Source organism: Nanorana parkeri, unplaced genomic scaffold (assembly GCF_000935625.1).
Source record: "Nanorana parkeri isolate BGI_ZX_2015 unplaced genomic scaffold, ASM93562v1 scaffold96, whole genome shotgun sequence".
Classification (NCBI taxonomy): domain Eukaryota; kingdom Metazoa; phylum Chordata; class Amphibia; order Anura; family Dicroglossidae; genus Nanorana; species Nanorana parkeri.
The window spans coordinates 1,697,189-1,708,234 of record NW_017306364.1 but is presented as its reverse complement, the minus strand read 5'-3'; the positions used below and the strand labels follow the sequence as shown (position 1 = coordinate 1,708,234).

Genomic DNA, 11,046 nt, shown 5'->3' with positions numbered 1-11,046 from the left:
ATAACTTCCCATTCATTCATAATTGGGGACACAGTAAATGTACTATGGCATCATTTATTTATAAACACTCAGCGCTCACTGAGTGTTTGTACCGCTCTCCTTCCTAGATCGGCTATCACAGGAGGCTGAGCGAGCGGTGCAGGGAGGAGAGCTTGATCTCTTCTGACACTTGACTCCTCCCCCGCACTGTCAGCCTGGCCTCCTGTGACAGCTGACACTGTTTCCGCTCCCCACACCGCTCTCCTGATCTGTCGCAGAGGCTGAGCGGTGCAGGAGGAGAGCTCAGCCGCCCGTGACAGCAGTCTCTGCACCCACAACGCTCTTTTTCTAATCTGTCAAGAGGCTGAGCGGTGCAGGAGGAGAGACGCCGGTCGCTCACAGTGCTTTCCTCCCCCGCCCAGCTCGGCCTCCTGTGAGTTTCTCTCCTCCCCGCTGGAAGCTGCGCTGTGTCAGAGGGGACACAGAGCAGCGCCCAGCAGGGAGGAGAGAAAGCAGGGACGCACCGCTATTTCGGCCAAAAGATGGCACTTTCGGCATTTTGCCAAAAGTGCCATTTTCAGCCGATATATTTCGGCGGATGAAATTTCGGTACATCCCTAGTGCCATTAAAAAGAATGGGGAAGGAACCGTGTACATCCATACAGGTTTGGAGCATTATTTACCAGCGTACAGGCTAAAGCCTGTCATTGACTTGTACAGGTGAGCTGAATGCAACATCTGTGGCTCCCGGGTGCAGAAATATGCTTTTTATGGTGGACGGATTTCTATGCCCATGTGAATGACCCCTTATGAGCAATTCCAGGTAACAAATTAAATCAAGCAGTGACCTACTACTGCAAGCCAAGAACCATCTGAGTAGTGGTAAAATCAGACCAAAGGCATATCTACAAAAAAATATCACCAATGGCAAGCACTGAAATTGCACCCCTTTCCAAAATCAGTGCCCCGATTTCCCCCTTACATCAGAGTATGGGGGACTCAGATGTAAAGGGGAACCCTGGGGACTCGGTGCCCAGAGTTTACCCTTACATCAGCTTCCTCGGAGCCCCTCTTACATCAAAGAGTCCTACTCTGATGAAAGGGCAGACTCCGTGTCCAGGGTTCCCCATTACATCAAAGGCCCTTCTCAATCTGGTAGGCAGCGCGCACTGGAGGAGGTGGCTCACTTACTCATTGGAGCTGGGCCAGCTTACCTCAGGAGGCACCCAGAGCATGTGCTATACCCTGGATACACCACTAAGTCAGACCATTTCTTCAAATTACTTTTTTATGAGTTCTTAGTAATCATCTTTCTTTTCTCTTCTAAGTGTCACGAGTCAGATTCAACCTTCTAAGATTGATGGCCATGAGGAACTTCTCAACTGCTGCCACTTTCATACTTTAGTATATATAAGGGATAGTAGGGTATTTGCAGTGGGAGTGTCTGGGAACTACCAATCCTGTGTTGGGTAAGCAAAAAGCGTTCCCAAATCACCAAAAGAAAACACTGAAGTCTTGAGCTCCACAGCAATGGCTGAAAGAAGGTAAAACATCTGTCTTCTGTGTGCATTTCAAAGCTTCGTTTTCAATTTTTTGCTGAAGAGTATGGTCATCTATCATCAAGAAAGAATGACTCAAACACGGTGTGCTTCATGCGAGTGCATTTTTTTATTTGAATTGTATTCCTACACACCACCACACATTTTGTGCGTCCCCCCTGTGAGACAGAGTAGTGGTCTACAGGTCAGTATGCCAGCTGAAGAGAGCTCAGATATAAAATCGCTCTACATGAATGACTGTTGATAAAGCTAAAATATATCTTGCTCCTATATAAAATTAGTACATCTCTGTTACCTGTAAATTAATATCACGTGAATATGGTTTCCATTATTCTCCTGACTTTTTACCAATTTCTCTCATCTCACAAGGAGCAGAACTGAGCAGCAACTCCAACAGACCAATCAGATCAATGTATAAAATTGTATTAACTGAAGAGTACACTTGGTTGCCATAGCTTATTGCACTACTTTTCTCTTTCCTCTAATAAGCTTATCAAAATTGCATGGTGCAGCAACACAGCAGAATCTATAATCCACAGATCTGCATCTAATAAACTGAATTCTGATTGGCTGGAAGGATTACTACACTGAATAAGCTCCTAAAACTGGCCCTCTAATTTAGGAAGGAAGTAGATTAAAGGAAATCATGCCATTTCAGTGTGGAAGTTAACACATTACTTTTTTCATAAAGGAACAATTTCTACTTTAGCTAGAATGTTAAGCATATAAAAATGAAACAGAGTTTGAAGGGGTGTTGTGTTTAAAGGGATTGCAAAGCTAAATACCTAAGTGAGCAGCTTCAAATGGAAGCTGAATCCTCAACGTGTTACAGGAAAGTGAACCAGAACCTGTTTAAAGCCAAAATGTAAGAGGTGTACTTTGCAGAGCCATTCATCCTCCAAACATTCAGTCTGTGCAAATGGGGCAAAATCGAATGTTATTAGTATATTTTCTTTCCAGGTTGAATGTAATACCGCATTATGGCCACTAGATGAAGCTGAGGATGATCACAGGAAATACTTCTTTCCTTCGCTCCATCTAGTGGCCATATTGTGGTATTTTCCCGACATATTCTGGAAAGAAATTATACTAATATTTGTTTTTGCCCCCATTCGCAAGGATCAAATGTACATGCTGTTTTGCAGAATGAATGGCTCTGCACATTTTTTTTATCAATACACCTTAAGTCCAATGCTAGGAATTTAACCAGGGTGCATTAAAATCATAAGCTTTCCTTGCAAGACCCTCACCCCCCAGCCACAGCTAAAAAAAAACCTTTGACTGCGGTATTTAACAGTGAACACAGTGGTCCCTCTGCATCAGTCCCAACAAGCCCCCTGTTTTATCAGACCTATGGCTATCCAATCCGCAATTATTGCTCCCTGGAGCAGAGGGGGTGTTGGACTGATGCAGAGGGACTGCTGCACTTGCATAGAGCTGAATACTCAAGGGAAGATTTGGCTGACTGAGGGGAAGGTGGGGGGGTGAATAAGAAGAAATAAAGAAGGATCTGACGTGGCAAACATATTATTTTAACTGCACCATGGTTCGCTCTGTAACATTAGGGCCTAAACTTCAATTGGACTTAACTGTAATGTTCCTGCCCTGGAACTAGCATAAAGTTCACATGTCGGAGAATGCCTGCTTCCATGACAAGCTTCATATAGAGCAGAGGTAGCAAACCGGCGGCCCTCCAGCTGTGGTGGAACTACAAATCCCATGAGGCATTGCAGCCACAGATATGACTCCTGAAGAGATGCATCATGGGATTTGTAGTTTCACCACAGCTGGAGGGCCAGAGGTTTGCTACCCCTGATATAGAGCTAGGACTGATTCCTTGCCAGCTTCCCTGCCAAGGGATCGTCATATAGGTATGTAAAGCTGACTGATTTTGTTTAAAGTATAACTCCACTTTTGTTTTTTAAATTCTCTGTATGTCCATTAGCTACAAAGATTTTAGCAATGCCTATTCCCACCTATTACTGTCTTGTAGAAACCAACATCTGTAGTTTACTCATTTCCTGTATGTGTTTTACACTACAGTCCCAGTGTTAGTAATAAGAGCAAAACAAGTGGGAAAAGATGTAAGGCAAATATTACCAATAAATGGGACTTATTGGGACCTAACCACATGTTACAATCTAATTGTGCAATCCTCTTTAGAACTGCCGTGAACCATGTAGTAAAGGGATCCTAATTGACCGGATACAAATTTAATGGCTTACTTGGGTAGGCTCTCCCAATTGTACAAAGTTTGTATAATCAGACGGGAACATGTATTGCCAGCTTTAGACAGTCACAGTAGTCTGTATTTAAAATGGAAATGTTGTTTGTAAGCAATTATGTATGTTAGGTTGTCGTTCAATAAAGTGGAATTACCTTTTAAAGTGAACCTTTCATAACAGAAATATATGAACAGCCTTTGCTGAATGCTTTCTGAAAATGTTAGCTATCAAGCTGTGAGCTGGTCATTCCATTGGAACAAGTGTGTAGTTCTCGGGTCATGTGTTTGTTCCAAGACGACTCAGTAGGAGTCAACAGAGGAAAGCCAAACAACTGACATTTTCATTGAGGGTGACAATGGTGATATGCTTATTTCTCTAATTAGTCCCTTATGTCTAAACATTGCTTGCACTTAGGCAACCATTTCGAGAATTCAATTCAGCTCCTCAGCTCCAAGGATCTGTTGACAACCAACAAAATGGCTGCTTCTAATAGGCAGGCACAGACAGTACTGTACCCAAGTCGATTTAAAGTTAAGTCCATCCAATCCTTTTTTTTTTAAGTGTGGAAAGGGTCATGCATAGTACAACACACATGGGTGCTTCATTCCTGAGGTCTGCTCCAATGGTTGAACTGACTCCTCTATGTTGGTATGTGGCTCAAAGTGGACATGTGACCAGACAATGGAAACACCAATCACTGCCCCAATGGTAGCTACTGGACAAAGTAGCTAAAAAAAATAAAAGTGCACTTTTTATTCTCATGGAACCCAGCGCAGAGTTAACAGTGCCATGAATGCTGCCATCTTGGATTCCTCCAGAATGGACAGAGACAGGCGATTACTGCCCACTGTCCCTACACCTGCACTTTTTCTTAGCCCCTGGTTCCTCCAAACTGATGTGCCTCCTAAATGTAATCTCTCTGCAACAGGCAGGAGTTTACTTACAAATCAGAATACGGTGTTAAATAAGAACACAACCAGAGAAGATCTGCTCATGTGAGGGACTCTAGTCACATTTTACAGTTTGTCAGAGAAATTGCATGAAAGCTTCCCAGATGTGAGGGAGAGCAAGCAGAGGGACTGGAATGGAGTGTATTTAGCTATGATAATCCAGACTGAATTAATACTCTGGTCTGGGATCAAGGAGAGCTTATTTAAGAGGTATCTCCATACTCGGTAATCATGTGTAATTAAATTGTTGCCCATAGCCTGGCCACAGGTTCACTTTAAAACCTATCACGATTGTCCACCTCTGAGTTTCCAGGAGGTCAGTACCAGTAGCACAGTTAGTAAAGAGGAATGAAAACTCTGGAGCTGGATGGACTCAAACTTTAAGTATGTTTTGAAGTTGAACCTTGTATTGGTTCCTGATTCAACCCCTTTCTGTTTGTCATGACACAGGGGCTACCACATGTTGGAATGAACACTCGCATAACTGCTCTGCAGTTTAGACCCTCCTTTGCCAGTTATGCCTGCAATTTTGGCAGTGAAAGGGTTAGGTTTCTATAATATTACAAAAGTGCAACCTCTTTTAGAACCAATTGCATATATTCACAACCCACAAAGTCCAATAGTGGCAGTGTTCCTTGTACTTTGTACAGCCAATGTAACACAAGCAGGCTCAGCTGTGAGCAAACAAATATATAAATCCTTATGTAACCCACCTTATCCTCCAAGATCACCAACACCACTGACTCGCCTTAGAATTGCAGGTGAAATATTGCTCTTTTAGCATAAGGTGAGTGAGGATAGCTGCCATTGCTAAACTCTCCCTCTGAAAATGCTAGCTCCCCGTCTGGCTTCTTAACAATAACAGTGATCCTAAAATCTGCTTTTGCATAGGGCTATACAAAAAGGAAAAAGGCAAATAATGCTTAAAACAGATTGCACCTTTAAAAAAAAATTGCAACTATGGTTGACTGCACCAGCACAGTACAAATAAGAAAAAAAAATCCCATCACCTTCTAACATCCACCTATGGCAGATGTGAAGAGATGGGGCTGTGGGAGCATCGTCCCAACGTATAACCCTAATGTTCTCTCTTCAGTCAGTCTGCAGGGGTCGAAAAGAAAAAAGGGCGTATAGGCACTTTTAGGACAAGTGATCATGCATGTTACTCCAGCATTGGTTCTCGAGTGTTGTGGATTTAGACTTGTGGTGGGGAGGCTACTGGGTGAAAAAAAACAGCTTATACTTAGATGGGTTTAACATGGAGCTATTCAACTGGAAGTCCAATGTTTCAGTCTCTCTGTTTTCAAACCACATCTTAAGTTTAAAGTCCAGTGTCTTTCTCGCATTGTTTATCCGCAGACCAGGCTCCCCAAGCAATTTCAATGTTAAATGTTCACAGATGGACTTTTCGCCAGCATCAAAGTTCTACATCAAGGCAACAGTGCCGGTAATGGAGCCCGGGGAGATGACGAGGAGGCTGAAGGAGACCTGCCGGGAGCTGGACAACCGGAGGAAGATCCTCATCAAGAACCTGTCGGCCGACTGCTGTAGCCAGGACATCCATGAGCTATTAAAGTCTACGAGATCAAATATTGTTACGTGGATAAAGAATAAAAAGACAGCCTTCATCACTCTGTCATGAGCCAAGTCCTTCACATCAATAATGATCTAATCCACCCTTTCATGCATTATTCAATCACTGTCCAAACAAACCTTCATATTTTGGTGTGCCCAGTTCCTCCAGGAAGCAAATTCAGCTTCATTGGTCTGTAGGTACCAGATTCCACATAGATGTCTTCAAAAGATCCAGTTGTAACCTTTGATCTGTTATGGAATCATGATGTACTAGTATAGTAATGCTTGGAGTCAAGAGATTGATCTTTGGTTAGGTGGTTGACCTACTGAAAAGTTAAAGACTCTTCTAAACTGCAGAATCTGCTTTTAACTGGAAGAAAAAAATCCTATTTAAGAAAGGAAAGGTGTAAGGCTCCTAGGTGTAGACCAGGATAAATGCATTCCCAATGCGAAGTGAAGAATTGTTTGGAATAAGTGGTCTGCTTTTCCCTACAGCAACCAAATCTGCAGTGGAAGACGACAGCTGTAATGAAACCATCAAAAGTGGTCGGTTGCTGAGGATCAACTGAAGCCAGTTATTAACTTAGTGAAGAAGTAGAACTTCTCATGTGCCAGAGGTTTAAATGATATTGAAACGCATTGTCTCACTGTTGTTACAAGGCAGCATAATTAGGCAACTGCCAACACGAGGTTAAGCCGTTACAGCTTTCAAACTGAACGTATTGAGGAAACGGGACATCTTCTCAGGCACAACGTCCCTTTAGACCAAAAGCTGATAGACTAATGCCCGATATGGGATCAGATAAAATATCACTTAGTGCTGTGTTCACTTTGACATGCACTTAATTATTCTTGGGTGAAGTTCTCTTTATTTAGTTTTGGATGGTGGCTGATTAGGGCAAGAGATGGATACTATTATCCCTGTATCTTAAAGTACACTTGTCATGAGGGAAATATGGAAGCTACCATTACTGGCCTTGTTCTGCAATGCTAGTTGCTTGACTGTATGTTTTCAAGACTTTGACCCGCCACAAACTTACAGCAAATGAAGGTCACAGAAAAGTCAATGTTACTCATCTTTCTACTTTTGGATAAGTTACTTATCTCTGTTCTTAAAGCCATTGGATCAGTATAACAGCGAGTTGCGTAGAGGTAAAAATTGGTTGACTTATATATTCCCACATGACCTCCCTTAACTGCTGGGTTGGTCACAGTTCTCTTTGGCCTCCGCTGACAACAGTGGGGAAACTACAATAGACTGACCAGAAGCAGCAGATCCCTGGAGGCACAAGACAAATCTTCACAGAAGAGCTCTGGATGCCACTATGACTACACCCATCAAATGACCTAACCAGCCACCACCTAAATCTAAAATCTGGATTCAAGTGGAGTTCTTTAAGAGGCAGTATTATAAGCATATGATTTGATTGTGGTAGTATCGACCAGCTGAAGAATGTCAGCAGGAAAATGTGAAAACGGTGGGGCTGTTGTTTGGAATCCAGTATTAAAAAAAATTAGAGCTCCTGTCTACAGCAGCCAATGATGGCTCATCTTTCAAATGAAAGAATCTGATTGGCTGCCATTAGCAATCACTTTTTTTGAACCTGGTTTTCACAAACAAGCCCATGTGTGCTCAGACCTCATGCACCATAGAAACTTATTACGATAACGAAGTTGTGTCTTTTTATCAAGGTGCTTTTACACATGGTGGCCTCTAGTGGTCAGTCATGTGATCGCTAATCTTTGCAGAGGTTTCAAGTGCATGCTACATCAAGTGCTTGACAAGTGAGTTAGGTGTCAGAATTCGTTAGATCCTGGATGCTCCAGATCTTACGTATGTTTGTGCGTATTTAAAGAATGTTCTAGACAAGTGTAAGGCATCCAACGTCCCTCCAGTTGTTCAGCTACAGATTTTATCATGTCCTACCAAGTAGAAGTAATGTTCTTATTAATTAAAGAGGATTGAAAAGATGGCCGTCCCGATTTTAGATCAAGGCTTATCCATTCATGGCCTATGTTTCACTGTTAAATGAAATTTTAATGGAATGCAGGTGTCACCACCTCCCACATTGGGACTGTCACAATGTCCCAATGCAGCAGTTCCCATACACACATTTTATGGCTACTATGCAATACCAGATTTCACCAGCAGCTAGCGCTGCAGGTAGAGGGATCACTGCAGCTCCATGCTTTGGTGCTGGAGAAAGGGATGTCATTGTATAAAATCTATAAAAAATAAGTCAAGGCAACTGGACTTGCTGTATTTTTCTTGAAGATGTTTCACTGGTCATCCAGTTGCCTTGACTTATTTCTTATAGATATACCATGACCTGGATGAATGAGAACCTTCACAGGCATTGTGGAAAGCTTATTTACAGTTTTCCGGGAAATCCCCCTTAACAGCTGGAAGGTTGTTGGATGTCTGACACGTGTCTCCCTAAGGATAGGTGGTGTTTCTACTAATCTCCATGAGTAGCTTGTGCACAGCCCCTTGAGTGCTCAGAGCACTATTCGAGTTCGGTTCTGCTCTTCTACAGCTGCTCCTCACAGGCCCTTAAGCCTTTCCTGGTTCCGCTGTTCAAAGAATGTTTTCCCAAACTCATAAGAGCTAATCATGATGGCGCAGGCAGGCGCAACCTTGATGACTCGAGGCATGAACCCTGCAGAGAGAAGAAAAGGGAGAAGTAAGGAGCAGGATTGGTGGGGCGAGAAGATCAGCTCAACAAAAGGAGGTAGTAGGCTTCACCTGCAAAGAGACCACGAGTTCCGGACTCTGCACGGATCCGGCGCATTGCTCTCCATGTAGATGATCCCTTGTGTTTAGATGAGCCTGGAAGGAATACACCAGATTACAGAATAAAATCACTAAATCTGTTTATCTCCTTTCCTTGCAGCAGAAAAGCGGGTAATGTGCCATCTAATGTTTAAGTATAGTCAGCGGAATCAAGCTATATAACAAAACTGTAAAATGGCACATTACCCACAAAAGCCTCCCCAAATACCTTAAAAATGTCATTTATCCAGCAGTCATGACCCAGATTATTGTCTGTCCTTCTCCAGCAGAGTATAGTACTAGCAGCTCCGCTGATCTATGCAGATACTGTTACTTTAGGCCAGGGGTAGCCAAATCTGGGCTCTTCAACTGTTGTGGAACTACAAGTCAGATAAGGCATTGCAACACTGACAGCCACAGGCATGGCTTTCACAGGCAGATGCATGATGGGATTTGTTGTTTCACCACAGCTAGGAGGGCTGAAGTTTGGCTACCCCTGCTTCAGACAGCGTGACTACATATAGAAGACAAAAGGAGCAGTGCTGGCCAGGAAACATCAGGCTGACTCTTACCCATCTCCTTGTCCCCTAGTTCAATCTGTCTGTGCGTCTTCACGACATCGAACGGCAGAGTTAAAATGGCAGCCACCTGGAACAGAGCGACACAGGGAAAGTTTGAGTAAACATTCACAGGGCTATTCACAGAAGGGTGAAGAGTTTGGAGAAGGCAGGAGAAGGGAACAATCTAGGACAACATAGCCGAACTGAAAAGTGAGCTGAATGGTAGAATTTCTCCAAATCAGCTATCTTGTCCTAGATTGTTCTCTTCTTTTGGACAAGGACTTACAGCTCCGGAAACTGCTCCTGATGTAAAGCTGATCAGAAATGGCGACTCCGAAGTTCCCCATGACTTGCCAAGATTCTTTTTCACCAGCTCGTAATTGAACCAGTACAGAGCTGCGGAAACAACACAAGGATTTAAGAGAATTGCAAAAAAGCACATTGATTGTAGAAGTACTTCGAGAACAGTATACTGCCATAAATGCTCATTCATTGATTACAAATGGCTTTAGAAAACTCAGAGCTGGACTCCAGGCAGATATAAAAGACATCAAATAATGCAGCACTGTATCCACTAATACAACATGTAATGTATGTTTAAATGCAAGCACCTGAATATCGTATCAGCTTAATGCAGAGAGACTGGCAGCCGATAAGGTGTGCTGCAGTTTAAGGAACAGGTTGATAGAAGAGGAGAGCAGAGTGCCAGAGCGATGAGCTCATCAGTGTGATGCTTTACCTTTTACTGGCTGGAGGGGAAAGACCAGGTTTCCTTCCCTGCCAGACAGGACTGTGTAGCAGAACTGTAAAAATCTCACAGATGGATGGACAGAAATACAAATCATTTGGCAGCTAAAATATCTCCCATATATGTATTTCATCTGTGTATTTAGCCATTGGTCTGGAGTTCAGCTTTAACATGCACATGTAGGGACAGTGAAGTGTCTCAACTACTGCTGCTAGCACACAGCGGGCACCAAATGGCACCTGTATATAACCTCACCTTGACTACTGGGCACCTGGGTTTCCTGTATCCTGGGGACTTTCATTACAGAATCAGCGAACTAATAATCTCACTTCCTCTCCCTTCAGCTAACATGCAGACTAGAACCTGACACTCTTGGGCTCCATACCAGGGACAAGCCACCACTGCATCTGGCGCAAGACTTTAATGCTGATGTTCTTGGCGCTGATAAGGTAAGCTTGACATGTAAAGAGACCCTGTCAACAACTTTAAAAATTGCAGGTGTAACCACAAAAAAATGATTACTTGCAGTGCTTTTTCTTCTTTCCATAAATTATTTTTGTATTCAATCGCATAGTGTGTTTGAACTTGCTTAAATATTTGACCACTCCAGGAAAAAGTAAATTCCCTAGCACAGCCCCCCCCCCCCACCCCGCCCCCTGCCCCGCTCACCACCCCAC

The 11,046-nt window shown here is 43.2% G+C and overlaps 1 protein-coding gene across 2 annotated transcripts in view; it reads right to left on the bottom strand.

Annotated features, from left to right (window-relative positions):
- Positions 1 to 8,796: 8,796 nt before the first annotated feature.
- SLC25A39 (solute carrier family 25 member 39) overlaps positions 8,797 to 11,046 on the bottom strand; it is an 18,034-nt gene continuing 15,784 nt past the window's right edge. For both annotated transcript variants that reach the window (XM_018552745.1, XM_018552744.1), the window contains exons 10-13: positions 9,908 to 10,017; positions 9,634 to 9,709; positions 9,035 to 9,118; positions 8,797 to 8,948 (exon numbers count right to left, since the gene is read on the bottom strand). In XM_018552745.1, the coding sequence (XP_018408247.1) occupies positions 8,833 to 8,948; positions 9,035 to 9,118; positions 9,634 to 9,709; positions 9,908 to 10,017 (386 nt within the window). In that variant the 3' untranslated portion in view covers positions 8,797 to 8,832. The remainder of the gene's footprint in view (positions 8,949 to 9,034; positions 9,119 to 9,633; positions 9,710 to 9,907; positions 10,018 to 11,046) is intronic.